The sequence below is a fragment of the Anser cygnoides genome, chromosome 1, assembly GCF_040182565.1.
Source record: "Anser cygnoides isolate HZ-2024a breed goose chromosome 1, Taihu_goose_T2T_genome, whole genome shotgun sequence".
Taxonomy (NCBI): Eukaryota; Metazoa; Chordata; class Aves; order Anseriformes; family Anatidae; genus Anser; species Anser cygnoides.
The window spans coordinates 200,326,654-200,342,018 of NC_089873.1; the positions used below are offsets into that span (position 1 = coordinate 200,326,654).

The following is a 15,365-nucleotide window of genomic DNA, read 5'->3' on the forward strand; positions in this document are numbered from 1 at the left end:
GGAAGAGCAGTAACAGGAGCAAGGGACTTTCCCTGAACTGTTGCAGGGGTCTCTTTTGGCACCTAACAGAGACATCAGGGCGGGTGCTGTGGAGCTGCCTGGGCCTGCAGCATAGTCCTTGGTCTTCGTGGGTCTGTTCTGGAGCATCTGCACTCTGTTTCTTTCCTTTAGGAAGAGCTGAAAGTACTTGGTGAGCCCGAATAAACGCTGTGTCCTATAACCTTAATGAGGTTCTGAGACAATGGCTATTTACACGCTCCCCGAGCTGTATTGAACCAGACGTGCAGCCAGCGGTGGCTGGCACAGCTCCAGGGATCTTTAACCCTTGCTGAAGGCTGGCCACACGTACCTGTGCTCTAAAATGTTTGTAACCAAACCCAGCAGCTACATCTGACCGTCGTGCTCCCGCTGTCACGCAGGTTTGCCCCATATTGCTTTACTTGTGAAAGTCAGGTGTTTGGGGTATTTCTCTGTGAGAGTATAGCGTCCTTAATGGGGTCCTCAGCATTTTAGGCTAACATCAGAACTACCCCATCATGCTGCCAAAACCTCTGTAGGAGTCAGCTTTAACTTTGCGGAGAAATTGCAGCAGAAGGAGGATTTGCCCAGGTCTCCTCGCCTTGGGTTTGTGTGTCAGCCCCAGGACCCGTCCCGAAGACGTGTTAAGCTGCATGGCTGGAAGATCTTTCTTCTTGCGTTGGCAGCAGGGAAGAACTCTGGACTGACTAAACCACTGAAGCTAATCAACTTCTCGTGTGCCGTCAGGTTAATTAGTTCTCCAAGCAGCGGATCTGGAGCCGTGCAGCTGCCTGAACGTGGCAGGAGGTAGGGAGTCGCGAGGCAGCAGCGGTTCGGTTCTCTGCTCCATCCTGTGAGTAGCTGAAGAGGACAGGCACGAGCAGCCCCTGCACGACGTACACGGAGCTGTGCAAGTGGGATTGTTCGTGTGCACGCAGGCACTGCTTTCCAAAAGCTGTCCCTGATGCCACGGGAGGCTTCTGCAAGAGCACGGGGATGCTGGTGGGTGCTGGTGCTGGGAGCCTCTGAAAAATCCCTTCTAAAATGCAAATGCTTTCCTTCATTAAAACCCACTTGAAGCCAGGCGTGATCAACAAACACAAAACACTTTCACAGCTCAGAAACGCTGTGGATTGTGGTTCCCTTTCTTTTTCTTTTTTTTTTTTTCCCCTGCACAAAGCAGTTTGCCCCTCAGCCTGCCAAAGCAAAATTAACCAAGAATTTCATAAAAAAAAATTTGGTTTATTATGATTAGATAATCACTGCTTGCATAGTAGGTAGAGGCTGGAATTGTGCGGGGGCAGACAAGTTGTGTAAGCAGAAAAACTGGCGATTTTTTTAATCCTTTTGTTAGTGCTTTCCCCTGGGAGCAGTTAGGAGCAGGCTAGGCAGAACGCGGGAATCGCTTGGGTGTAGCTCGTCCTAGCTTGGGGACAGAGGAAGAGACTGATACTCCTGGTGAAAGGTCTTTCCAGCTTCATTTTCTGTGACTAAAGGACGTGAAATCCTTGATGTAAATGTTTTTATTAATACATTACTGCTCGGTGACTTGGTGGTCACTCGGTGAGGGTGCAAACGAAGGCCAGGCACGTGGGTTAGCCGCTGGTGCATCCCTTACTTAGTTATTTCCACCTGTGCTGAATGTCTTGAAAACGCTGAGTGTTGTCGCTCACCTTAAACACGCATTTCAGTGCACACAAGCCTGGGCTGGTGGAGGCTCCTGCTGAAGCTCTGGCTCCCCCGGCTGGAGCTGCCGGAGGAGAAGGCGCAGTGGGGACCGAGGGAGAGGTGTCAGAGCCCACGGCCCCTCCAGCACCTGCTGACTCTTCGGTGAGAGCTCTGCGCGCCTTCTCCGTATGGGCTGCTGTACAGTAAGTTAGTGCTGCTTTGAGGAATGATTAAATTGTGATTTTTTTTTCTTTCGCGTGCCTTAAAAAATCAAATTAATTAAACAATTGCAAACACCAGGGCGAGCGCTTGGAAGATGAGGTCTGAATGTGAGGAAACCGGGCTGAAACGAGTTTCAAGGGCACGCATCCAAGGGGTCTGAGCTGGTTCAAGTAAAGCAACATAACGATGTGGTTCAGGGCTAAGCCTAATTTAGCGTGCCTGCGGGCTGCTGCGAGCAGAAGTGCTCTCAGCCTTCCTCATCGTCTCCAGACACGGATTCCCTCCTCCTCCTGCGCGCTGCCTCTGATTTATACGGCCACGTAATGAGTCCAGCCAGCTTTGTTATGCAGCAGGAGACTTTCTTCAAGTTTAGCAAGCGTTTGCTGCCCCGAGAGATGAGCAAGTGGAACCGCGTGTCCCCACGATGCTTGCCCAGGTCGAGGAGAGGAGGACGAGGTCGGTTTGGTTGTCCCATGAAACCACGCGCTAATTCTGCGTGCGCAGGAGGCCCTTGGGTCTGTGAGAACAGCAGGCTTTGCTGGTTTGGTTCCCGTTACGTTGGTGTGCGATTATTTTCTGTCTGGGCCAGATACGGCGGCATTGTGTGCTCGGGTGATGCTGTCCGTGGCTAACTCAAGAGTTAAGCGAGTTGGAAAGCTGAGCGATTAGCTGTTGAGCTGCGCACAATAAATGCATTCAGTGGAATCGTGCTATTCAATTGGCACAACAGTATCGTTTATTTTAATTTTTTTTTTTTTACTGTTCCCAAAACTTCCATTTCTAAGTTTCTGTTTCATAGGATTAAAAAGTTGCCAGTACTCTTCAATCCTTGGAGGGAAAGGAGTGACTCCCAGCAAGAGCCCAATTTTAGCACAGTACCTCCTGTTTCTAACACTGCCCATGTAATACTTTGCCAAACTTCGAAGAATAGAAATAAAACCAGAACATTTTGGCCTTTCGGTGGCTGTTTACCAGCAGTTAAGCAGCAAAACAATTTTCAGACAATTAACAGATCTCCAGGCCCTTTGGAAGCTCAGATAAAGCTGTTTGACGGTCGTCAAATGTCTAATTAATACGACTGCTAATGGTAATACTCCTGGGAATATCCTGCCTTTGCCAGGGCTCGGTTTGCAGCGCGGTAGCTGCTCCTTAAGGGTGCCTTTACACCCAGGTAAAACCTTTCTGGGGTCACTAAGGGCGTGGGAATGAATTGCTCCAGGTATCATTTGCTGCCTTGCTGTGGCTTTGGGGGGGACGTTGTTCCACAGAGGGTCTTTCTTTACAGTCAAGCGGAGTTTTAAAAGCATTACTATCAAATGCTAATTTCAAGCAATTACGGTTCTACGAGAGCTTGCAGCTTAAAAATGCCATAAAATAAGCTTATTTTAATTGCTTACAGCTGTCCTAGAAAAAAAAAACGTATAGAAAAAGGTGATGGCTGTTTTGCTTTGTTTCTTAGCAAGTCGCGCTTTGTATCGCGGCAGAGGTATGCTGGTATGCTGCAAGAGTCGTCCTAATTCTCCCGGGGGTTGTGCTTACACCTGAAAGAGGAAAGCTGTGTGTGATGGAAAGAGTTTTAATTCTGAATTTATTCCACGGCTGTAAAGCTGCGGTTGGAGTTGTGCTGGCGTGCGTTCAGGACCCTGTCTGTTTTCATCCAGTTGCAGTGCACTAATTCCTCCCATCTGAAGGCCTGAAATTGAGGCCCTTAGTTTCGGTGATTTAGGATTTGATCAAGTTTGCGATCGTGATAGTGTTGGCTCGCTCTGAGCTGGGATTTCGTAACGAATCGTGTGCGCTTCGGTAACCCGTAGCCACGGAAGGTAAAACAGGTTCTCAGAAATGACTGCTGGGGACTAAATAACAGAATGGGAAAGGTGGAAACTGGGGGAAATTGCCTGATTCCACTGCAGGCGAGTGGTCGTACCTGTAGGCTTTTGAGTAGTCGTGAGCACGGCTTGACTCTGTGGTGTTTGTCTTCACAGTGCTTCCACTTCTCACTCGGACCATTCTGTCCATACCAAGTCTGCTTCTGCTGTGTCCTCGGACTCGGTCTCTACCTCAGCAGACAACTTTTCCCCAGATTTAAGGGTACGTATGCTTTGTCTTAACAAAGAAAAAGAAAATGCGTGTGTCTGTGTGTGTATATATAAATATGTATATAGTGGCCTCCTTCACTGGCTGTTTCTTGCTCCTCTGAGTTTGGATACGGTAAAATGATTTCAGCTTTCAGGTTAATGCCAAATTTTATGTAGCCAAGGCATGAAAGGTCCCAAAGTCAAACAAGTGAAATAGAAATTGAACTTTAATCTCTGCCATATTATTTCCCTCTTTATAAAGTTGTTTAATCTTCAAAAAGCTGTCGCTGCAACCCACATTTGGAGATGAATTTTCAAAGGAATTCCATTTTCTTTTAAGTGCTTTAAGTAAGTGAAGATCCTCAACCAGCCAGTCACATATCCTCTTCTTTCCTTTTGTGTGTGTGTGTATATCTGTGAGATGTTCTTTTTGAAAACTCCTGCTTGTTTGTAAACACTGAGTCCTTGGAAGTATCTTCTTTCAGAGAAAGATTGTTATCTTCAGGCTGATAAAGTAGTCTTCTGTTACAATAAATTGCTCTTGCATAAAAAGTTCCAAACAAGGCTCTTCTAGGTCTGTTATTGATTTGTTAATGTCACATCCAAAGCTTTAGTTTGGTGTCAGAAAAGTTTTGAAAACTACATGTGCATTCCTCTTACGAAACTGAGGGGTTTGCTGATATTCATTAGCTTTGCAAAAAGGTCCCCTGAGTCCAGAACTGGTGGTATCAGTGCGTTCTAGTAATGACTTCTAGCATTTCTCAACTGTGGCTGAGCAGCTCTGTAAAATTTAAACACAATTGCACAAAAACTCTAAAGGCAAAACTAATTTCTTCCTCTGACAACCATGATGATTTTTTGTTTCGTGAGTTGTCTCAGTAGTTCATAATTAGCAGAAAGTCCTCCTGTTCATAAGCGACAAGAAAGCAAATGTTTCTTTTTAGTGGACTCTTATTAGCCAGTATTAAGCTATGATTTGAAAACGAATCAGTAGTTTTTTAAACATTATTTTGCACCTTTTATCCACAGATACCTAAAATAGTTTTCAGAATGTGTCTGGATAAAATTATATGTAATAGGTCTGAAGTTTTTTCCCCTGTGAAGTGTTCAGTTTCTCCAGCATACAGAAAACACAGAGTTTAGGCTAAGTAATTCATTGATATAAATATAAATTAAATTGCAAGCACTGCTACAGCTGTAACTGTGTATATAATGTCATAAATTTTTACACTGACTTTTTTTTACACTTAATTTTGCACAAGCAGGTGCACAACTTGACTGTTCTTTTGCAATTTTTGTTGCATGTGGGGATTACCTTTACTGATAGAGAACCAAGCAATGTTCCTCATCTAGATTCAAGGCTTTCTTTGCTTCCTAGTGGTTGAGGTGGCTCAACACGTTTTCGTTGTAACTCCGGATGTGTCTTGTGTCTCCTTCCCTCCTTTTGTCACCTTGTCCGCATGACATGCGAGCCCTTTGGAGCAGGGTCTCCTCATGCCATGTATTTGCCTGGTTCCCCCTCCAGCAGGGCCCCCATAATCACTAGCAATCAAAAATGATGTTTGCAGAGGAATGTTCGCTTAGCTACTTAGCTGCATGATACATTTTTCAGGCTGAAGATGCGTATGTATTGTTTGCTGGAGGTCATTAAAAACCACTACTTCCTTGCTGTGCCACAGTTCCTGTAATTTGCAGAATGATTTCTTCACAGCCTGCCTTTTTATTTTTTTATTTTTAATTATTAAGCAACCTAAATTTCTGCCACGGTTGGAATAAATGCCGCTCCCCTTTCATTTTACAATAGCATTTAAGGAGAGATGGTGAAAGCAGAGGATTATTTATCTACAATAAAGGCGCTTCAAGCCAAGTATGAGCACATGCCTCCGCTGGCAAAATGCTTCCTGCTGTTAACGTGCATCAGCTCTGTTGGGCCCGAATTCAGCGTCTCCTGCTGTGCTCCACCTCAGGCCTGCTCCTGCAGAGGTGGTGCGGGTGGCTGTGATGCTGTCGTGTGTAAGCACAAAGCTGGTTCTTGTGTTTGTGCTTGAGTGAGAGCTCGTCGATGCTGGCTGCAGGAAACCGATTCCTGTGCTCCTACATGTAGCAGTGTATGGTGAGGAAAGCTCAGTTTCTGTTAGGACAGGTTGCCTTTCTCTCTCCTCCAGAAATTCCAGCAATAACCAGGTCTGTCTTCATGGCTGAGAGTGGCTGGTGCTGGCAAACAAGCCTGGGAGGATGCGGATGGAGATCTGTCCCCTTCCTGTGGACAGCTTCTTCTGTTGGTATCGCCAGTGTGGCTGCAGTCCCACAGCCCCTCCTCAAAGCAATTACAGCCAATGCTAGTGCATGTGTGTGTTCTGGGCTTGTTCTTGCAGCCCAGTGCTAGCTCCTTGGTGAGAAGGCTCGGGAATGGAAGGTTTGTTCTGTCTGCTGATCAGCTGAAACTGATTTCTTTCCACTCTCAAAACAAGTAGAACAGATGTACTTGCTCTGGCCTCATCATTCTTTGTCCAATTTTCTCTCTATTAACATCTCTGCCATGTGACACTTCATTTATTTTTTAAAGTCAGTTCACTGAGAAGTTCTTTCAATCTGTCCTGATTGTTCTTCCTATTTTCTTTGACCTTTCTGAGATGTGGCTTCCCCTTTGAAATTGCAGATAGGTTCACAGCATTGACTGGAACAGCAGCACGACTGTGCTCTGCACGCTGGGCTGTTCCTTGCACACCTGAGCATCTCGTGCCTCTCTGATTGACACAAGGCAGTGAGAACTCCCAAGTCTTAATACCTACTGAGGTTTGAGCTAAGCACCTTATTTCTTCTAAGAACAAGAAGTTTGTTCCACGTTGCTCCAGGAAAAATGTAAGAGAATAAGCACTGAAGTGGGAACTAACACGTTTCTGGTACCCCTGTGATATGGGAGACAAGTGCCTGGGCTCCACGACGTTCTCGCAGGAGGGGGTTGCATCAGTGAGCTTTAAGAGGCTGAAAATAAGCATTTCAAGATTTGGAAGTGGATCTGCCAATTGTGGGGTTATGCTCCTGATGCGTATTTAAATTTTCCCTGCTAGAATGAATTGCTGCATAGATCCATCATCACTCCTACCTCTGCTTGATCTCTGCCTCTGTGTGTGCATCGACTCAAATTTAGGAACTAAGTTTCTGTGGTGATGGAAAAACACTTTGTGATAGCTACAATTAGCACTCTTTTTTTTTTTTTTTTGTGGGGAATTTTTAGCAGGGTAGTAGGCGTCCGTCACGGGGAGGGAACGAGGGGAAGGACCCACATCATTTCTTGCGGTCTGTGCCTGCGGATTTCTTTTGGAGTGCAATTAACACTCAGTGTGTGTGCGTGCATGTGTGTAATGAGGTAAATGAGACAACCACTGGGGATTCCTACTGAATGCGTGTGCAGTATTTTTCCTAAGTCTTTCTCCAAAGTAGTTCATAATAGCTTTCATGATTTTTTAAATGTGTATTGAGCATTTCAGTATCTGGAGCTAAGATTAAATTTATACTAAGCTACAATTTATAGAATTTTCACTTCATAAACTAACTCTAAATAACTTTTGGCTGCTTTAGTTGGCTGTATTTTTATTTAAAATAAATTAAAATACCACCCGTCACCCCCTTCAAAAGCCCAAAGCACTACTGGGCTCTAGTCCCCTACTGCCCCATCCCTGTCTGATCTCAAATCTGAAGCTGTTGAGGATTGATTTAGGGAATGCGCTTTTTGAGGGAGTTTTTAGCAAATACCCTGCCATGTGTTTTAACCTAAGTTATTGATCAAGCAAGGCCAGAATCGAGTAATTAAAAGTGAAAACGAACTGGAAATTCATAGATAATTTGTAGCTTGGAATGGGAGTTTAAAAACGCTTTGGAGCCAAGATTGCCAAAGGGTTTGCCAAAGGTGCATGAGTATTTGGATGCTTACAGATTTGGGAACTTGGTGATTATTAAAGTACAGTGATATTCTTGCTCCGAAGTGCTAAAGCTAGTATCTTCTCTTATGCATGTGGGCAGATGAGGCTGTGCAGTTTGAGTACTTCTCTTAAGCTTTGTTGCTAATGCTCTAGCTTATCAGTCAGGGCTTTCATTTTGAGTTGGCTGTTGATTCAAAGGATAATGCCTGAAGTTTACTATGCTGAAAGCTTTGGAGCAGCTCTCGGAGAAGGGTTGGATCCCTTCCATCAGCAGTTGGGAAGCAATGCATGCGGCCGGCAGAGTTTGCTGCCACTGTCCTTAAGAACAATACTTTTGCCTGAAAGTTAAAGGTTGATTTTATTTAGTTTAGGATTGTATGCAGCAACAGACCAAACCAGAGCTTCGAAATTCATAATGTTGGCTTTATGTTGCTTCTTGATGCGAGTCTGTGGACAGAGGAAAATCTGTTAGCAAGCCTCCAGCACGGCAGACCCATATGTCACCTGCTTGGTTGTGCAGCCTTCAGAAAAAGTGGTCCTAATCTTTGTTTTTGCCACTGTTGTTTGTGACCACTTTGTTTGTGTCCTTCCCTTTGAGGACAACACTAAGATCCACAATTCCTGTTATTCCTCTGAGGTCCAGCAAAATATTGTACATGTCCCATTCTCCATGATGGTTTGCTCCATCCACAGTAATAGTTTTTTCCTTTAATATAAGAGGAATCAGTGGATTTGCAATGGACTTATATAAAAGATACAAGAACACTTTTATGGCGTTCCTAGGACTCAAAGGTTAGGAAAGGGAGGAAACACAGTTGCTTGCATAACCTTCATTTGTTATCCATTGCGTGTATTGTCGAAGACTTTAGACAGGCCCATGTGGTTTGTTTTGTAAGATACATAACTCATGCGTGACAGAAGGTATATGAAGTAGTTTTTTCCTTCCAAGACAGTAAATGGATGCCATCCCCGTCTTCAGTAGGTTTCCAGAATGAAATTCTTTTGAGCAAGTCTGCGTTCAAGCTAGCCAACCGCAAGTTCTCTGTAGTCAATGGAAAGAAAGACGTCGTTTACAACGTGATTTATCGTGGGTTTAAGGAAATGCCACGCTAGGTGAGAACACGATGTAGCTGAGCCATGGAAGCCCTTGCTGCAGGATGTTGTGAACGCTGTTGGAGGGGCAGCAACTGGTTGCTCAGAGCGGAGCTCACCTTCAGCTGTGGTCCAGAAAAAGTGTACTTTTGTCTCATTGGAAAACTCTGTTTCTCCTCCAGTTACGAAGAGAGTTCAGAATAACTTGTCCAGATGTAGACCTCTAAAATTCAAGTAAATCCTGTCCCCCAGGCCGTGTCGGGTAGGATTAACTGAAATGCCGGTCACTGACTTCCCCACCTTCGTGTTACTTTATTGTAGCTGTGGTGCAAAGTGCCTTAGACTAGCTTTATGTAGAACATGTATATTGTTAGTAGGAAAACATATTGAAGAAAGATGTGATTTTTTTCCCCCCTATCCTTTGCTGTAAATCACTAAAACTAGCCTCAGTGAGCTTTTCCATTGCTATCTCCCTGCCAACGCAGGAAGTGTGTCAGGCTTTGGTTATGCGTAACACATGTTCGACGAGAGATGGGTTGTAGAGAGAGGCATAACTTTTTAAGCTTTAGGCATTCATTTAAGCTACGTTTTTTACTTTTGCTTTTAAGGCACTTCTTGGTTAGTGAACGATGCTAGCTTAGAAGCACTAAATCATGGGGAAAACATCTGCCTGACCTTCAGGGCAGTTCAGGGCACCGTCCTGCCGGTCGGTCCCACCCCTCGCTTGGCAGAGCTCTCCTGCTTCAGCCTGGCCCATGACTCTTCGCGTGGGGCTGCCCACAAGAAGGCTGGTTCACGGCAAATGCAGAGATGTCTCCCGTGATGGGAGCCCTCCTTCCCAGCTCACCGGACTGCGACTACTGTTAAATTACAGCCCATGTTGCATAAGCCACCAGATGGGGAAGATGATTGACCTGTGGTCACAGAAGGCTTGGCTAGATGCGAACCGGTGATGCTGCGGTGGATGCAAACAAACAGTCCATCTTTCTACTGTCATCTGTGAAGACCTGACCGTATGTGCTGCTCTGTGTCACTGCCTTGGGCTCTGTGATAGCCTCACACAAAAGGGGCACCGCACATTTCTGCAGCTGTACTGAAGTAGAAGCTTCCAGGGCAGAAAATCCAAAGTGGCTGAAGTCGGTGCCAAATCCAAGAAGGGCTGAAACTTCACACTATCAAATGGATCAAGTAGGGGGACTTAGGGTGTCTGAGAAGTAGGAAAATCTTAGGGGGAACAATTCTGACTGTGTTGAAATTCTGATTTTGGCTATACTAGTGGCATATGCATGTCTGTGGGAAATGGGCTTCCTTTCTCCTCTGGAGCTGACGACGAACAAAGGCACAAAAGGCTGGTTCTGGAGGATGAATGATGCTCTTGTCCATAGGCATGGTCATTCCAGGACAGCCCAGCGAGTGACTGGAATTCAGCCCCCGCCGTTAACTTGTTTTTCTAAGGCTCCAGTTTCCAGGACTGTAAATGCTGTATATTTCATGAGAATTACAAGCTTTTTAATCTGTTTTAAGAGCTGGAAAATCTTGGTCCCCTCCCTCCAGGCTCTAGCCACTAAGTCCCTCTCTGTACCTCCCCCGTCAAGGAAACAAACACTGAGTAGCCAAACTCTGGGTTGCAAAATATTGATTTCATGCAAATTAGATGGGGGAAAAAACCAGATGCAGTCGGTTTTCTGTCTCCTTTACACGGAAATAATACCCCCTAAGCGCTTCTCTAGTTAGAAGAGAGCAAAGACAGCAGTCGTTGCTAATTTTTATTATATAGAGGTACCTGAACGTTTGAATATGAAGTAATGGGAAGTGAAGGAAATCTCTGGAAGTGTTTATGATTGCCATCTACTAGGAATGGAAAATTGAGGAGAAAAAGCAAATGGCCTTCAGATGTTCCTTTAGAATATTTTCAGCTCCTCCTGATCATCTGCTGTGTTTCTCCTAGCTACAAAGTGCAAGAGTTCTCCTTTGGCTGATTAAAACTGGGTAAGAGTTGGTTATTTATTTTTTCTATAGTTTTGGTTTTGTAGATTGAAGCACGAATCAGGCAGGAATGAACAAGCATGGTATTTAAAAGGAGCAGTCAGATTTGTGACTGCATGTAGCACCTGCCAAGATTTGATTTTTCCGTAGATGTTCTTGCATCGAATGAAACGTCTTCTTTCCCCTGTGTGTGATTGTTTATTGGATGTAACTATATAATTATTTATGTCTTGATTCCTTGTCATACATACCACTCATCTCCTAACTGAAGTTCTTGGTAACAGAGACGCTTTTCTGTGGCTTATTTTGGTTGGCAGAATTTGTAACTTTCATTGGTCAGAGCCTTTTTCTGTTATTTTTTCAGACTGATGGTATGAACTTCACTGCACAAGTTTAAGGCTTTCCTTGAAAATTGTAATGTCTTTTCCCTTATCAGTTTGCTAAACAAAACACAGTAAAAGCAAAAAGAGGAGAGGGTGAGGCTAGAGTGCTGTCCAAAGTTTTTGAGCAGCCAGTGGAGAACAGAACTGTTGTCTTTCGAGAACCCTTGGCTCCGAGGAAGGTTCTGTATTAAAAATTGTTGGACTTGTTTGAATAGATAATATCGGCAATCTTCTGTGCCAGGGACTGTTGCTGTGTTGAGTCAATGACGACTTTCTGCCGGAGCCTAATAAGAGAATTGTCTTGAGGCACCAAGCCATGCAAACTTGAAGAGACAAGCCAGCCGTGGTTGAACGAGTGGCCCTCAACAATGTGTTCCTTTGAGCTTCTAAGCTCTGCCTTGTATTTGTGCAGCAAGGGCCCACAGGACTCACCAGCCTGAAGAGGCTGTTCTTCGCCACTAGAAGCTTGGGTCTGAGTGGAGAAGGCTCATTGTGGAAAAACAAAGCAGAAAACCCCAAGGAAATACTGCAAGGTGGCTGCTTCCTCCTCCAGAGGAGTTCCTTTACTACCCAGCTGCCTGTATTATTATTTTTTATTTGTAACATGCTAGTTGTCTGCTTCTTTTTAAAGATCTTTCAAGGCAGTGGGAAGGAAGCAAGTGGATTTCTCAAGCCTTTTTATACTTTCTCAAAGCATACGCGGTAGGTAGAGATCACAATTTGTGATTTGTTTTTTTGGACTAGGAAAGCATAACTGAAAGGCAGTTGCAGTGCATGTTATATGTGATTGTTTTCTTCTAGAGTAGTGTAATAATCTGTTGTCAGAACATTTTATTGATAACTTAAATGCCTCTTATGATGTTTTTTTGACCAAGCTAGGTCTTTGGTTGTGTGCTTGCTTAGGAGCCGAATAAGTTTGATGTGGTCTTGAACAGTATGTTTGATTCTCTGTGTACTATTCTGAAATGATCCATGCGCCCATGGTGTTTTGTCTTTTTCCCCTATTCAATTTCTAATATCCCAAAAAGAATAAGACACAAAGCATTTCCCTCTGATTAATATCTTGCTGGTCTGAATGTCTAACAGTTTTCCAAAGCATCTGGTCATAATCCTCAGAAAAATCGCTGTGCCTCAGACATGCAGAGATACTGCTGTTCTTTCTGCTGTGGTATTCTTAATGATTCAAAAATCATCAACAAAGTCCATTTACTTGCTCAATTTATGTTTTATTACATTTCCAGTAGGATACATAGTACATAAATCTTCTCAGAGTACACTTGAAATAGCCACAAGTGGCAGCTGAAAATCTCTCCAAAGTAGCACAGCATTTGCAGTCTAGAGGAGGATTTATCAAGTAAGCACGGCCACTGTTTTACAGCTCTCCTAATTGAGCGTTAGGAAGGCAAGAAGCATCTTGGCAGCAAAATGCTAGGAAAAAAAAACGTGCCCTCAAAATTTACCCCTTCTCTGGTGTAAAAAGTGTTTCATTTAGAGATGAAATCAATGTACCAATGAAAAATTATCCAAAATAAGCATGTGGGTTTTTGATTCTGCACATATTAGTGTCACTTCTGCAGCTTTTGTTAACACAGGCTGGACAGAATTAGGCCTCCATGTGTTTTCTAAGGTGAGTGGAGAAAGAGCTTCTGTATCTGTTTTATTTCAGAGGTTTTCACACCATCGCTGGTGTAATGATGTGTCCTGATACAACCACTGTGGTGGCACTGTCCTTTGTTGATTGGCATGCTTGATAACAGTTGTAAAAGAGGAAAGGGTTGTGGGGGGGCAATTGAGGGGAAGCAGCAGATGAACGTGGTCTGAGACAACCAAAAGGCAGTTAGAAGGAGAAAGGCATTGGTTACTGTGATTTACAAAGAAGATTAAAAAGTAAAATATCAAATATGCAAAAATAATCCTATGGCTAAGCCTTTGCTGATGTGAGACAGGAGAAAGGAGCCAGCTCTAACCCTAAAGCTGTCGCTGGTAACTCAGCTAACAAGCCCTGTGCTTTGAGATCGTGCCTGTTTTAATGAAGTTGATGCAATTTTGGGGTCTGAGCGTGCTCATCTTTTGCTGCCTCTCTGCACACAGTAAGTTTGGAGCTCTCTGGAAAGTACAGGTTGTCTGCGGGATGTCCAGGAGACAGGGCACCGCTACACTGGGCACAGTGAGACACAGGAGCTGGGCTTCACCCTGCCAGATGCGGGTATCTGCATCAGAGTGAGTTACCCTAGTTCTCAGTCGTCCTAAAGGTGAATGTTCCGGGCCTCCTCCTTTCCACTGGCTGTACAGAGAGCCTGTGGTGACTAGCTCGGACGTAGATCTGTGGTTTTAGGTGAAATAGATATTCCTGCAGCGTACTGGCTGCCCTGCCTGCAGGGGGGCACGAGTGCTGATTCAGGAGGGCACTTAGTCATCTGCCAGTCCTTGAGAGAAAGGCCGAAAAAAAAAAAAAAAGGAAGGCTTAAATTTGATAACTACAAGCAGATTCCCAGGTAGTCCATTACAATTTGAAATATCAGACAAATGTTTTCCTGTAGGAGATAAAACCTTTCCTTGGCTATTGAGTTTCAAATCCACAGCGTCACTCCCGTAATTTGAAAACAACTTATTCTTATACACAGAGAAGTAGCAGATTTCATTCTTGCATACACGCATACACAAATTCTTGTGCCCCCAGCACGAATCCTGCCTGCCGCCGCTTGACCAGCGCACGATCACGAGACAGACGTGCCAGACCTGTGAGTTCAGGGGCTGCAGACGCAAAGGCTTTTTTTTTTCTGTGCGTGTGTGTATAATGTTTGTCTGTGTGCACAGGTTAAATATGTTTACGTCAGGGGACCAGTTAAGAGACCAGTTTCCTGCTGTAGGAAACAGAACAGGGCTGTGTGTTGCTGGAACAGACGCAGCTCCAAGCCTGGAGAGCTTGGCTCTTGAATAGACAGAGCAGACGTGGTTTTGGGGGGAAGGAATAATGCAGGAGCGAGGTGGTCAGTGTAGGCTTGGACGTGTCGCACCAGCGCCGTGGCTTTATACATAATTAATCTATTCAAATGTGCAAAATTCATTTGGAGCGTGTAGGAGGTTAGCAAAGAGAGATTAACTCAGAGGGGGGAAAAACGACAATAATTTTTAATTGTCGTGCATTTTGATTTTGTCTAAAACAGAAACGATTCATTTTGTTCATTCCGGTTGTGGTTCAGAATAAAGAAATCTACGCAGAACTGGGGAGAGACTGTTACACAGCGATTTGTTAACACAAACCTGCAGTCTCCCCCTGAAAAAAATGCATAAAGACAAAAAAAACAACAACAACAACAAAAAAACTTTGTCTGTTTGGGTTTCAGGACTCAAGTATTCAGGAGAAAGTAGAAGAGAATAACTAGAAAATGAGTAGCCCCAGGTGCTCTTGTAGCTCACCTCTTTGTCCTGAGGCTGTTGGTTTGCTACCAGAAAGTTTGAGCTGTGGATGTTGGTGTCAGGGCCGAAGGTACTGTCCCAAGTCACAAAATGGTTTGGGTTGGAAGGGACCTTAAAGATCATCTAGCTCCAGCCTCCCTGCCATGGGCAGGGATGTCACCTACTAGACCAGGTTGGCCAAGCCTGGCCTTGAACACCTCCAGGGATGGGGCATCCACAGCTTCTCTGGGCAGCCTGGGCCAGGGCCTCACCACCCTCACAGTGAAGAACTTCTGCCTCATATCTAATCTAAATCTTCCCCTTTTTAGCACCTCTCCTGCCAAGACAGGCTGAGGGAGTTGGGGTTGTTCAGCCTGGAGAAGAGAAGGCTCCGGGGAGACCTTACAGCGGCCTGCCAGTACCTAAAGGGGGCTACAGGAAAGCTGGGGAGGGACTCTTTGTCAGGGGGTGCGGTGATAGGACAAGGGGGAATGGCTTTAAACTACAAGAGGGTAGGTTTAGATTAGATATAAGGAGGAAATCCTTCACTCAGAGGGTGGTGAGGCCCTGGCCCAGGCTGCCCAGAGAAGCTGTGG

General features: G+C 44.7%; 1 protein-coding gene across 7 annotated transcripts in view; it reads left to right on the plus strand.

Moving 5' to 3' along the window:
* MTMR2 (myotubularin related protein 2) overlaps positions 1–15,365 on the plus strand; it is a 61,668-nt gene that overhangs the window by 16,223 nt on the left and 30,080 nt on the right. For 4 of the 7 annotated variants that reach the window (XR_010828414.1, XM_066989857.1, XM_013178093.3 and 1 more), the window contains exon 2: positions 3,894–3,999. The exons of 1 other annotated variant lie outside the window; for it this stretch is intronic. Coding sequence is in view for 2 of the 6 variants with exons in the window: in XM_066989857.1 (XP_066845958.1) it covers positions 3,894–3,999 (106 nt within the window). In the remaining 4 variants the exon portion in view is untranslated. Of the gene's footprint in view, positions 1–3,893; positions 4,000–10,917; positions 10,991–11,753; positions 12,073–15,365 lie in introns of those variants that run through there. 2 more of the 7 variants (XM_066989858.1, XM_013178087.3) reach the window with 2 other exon arrangements.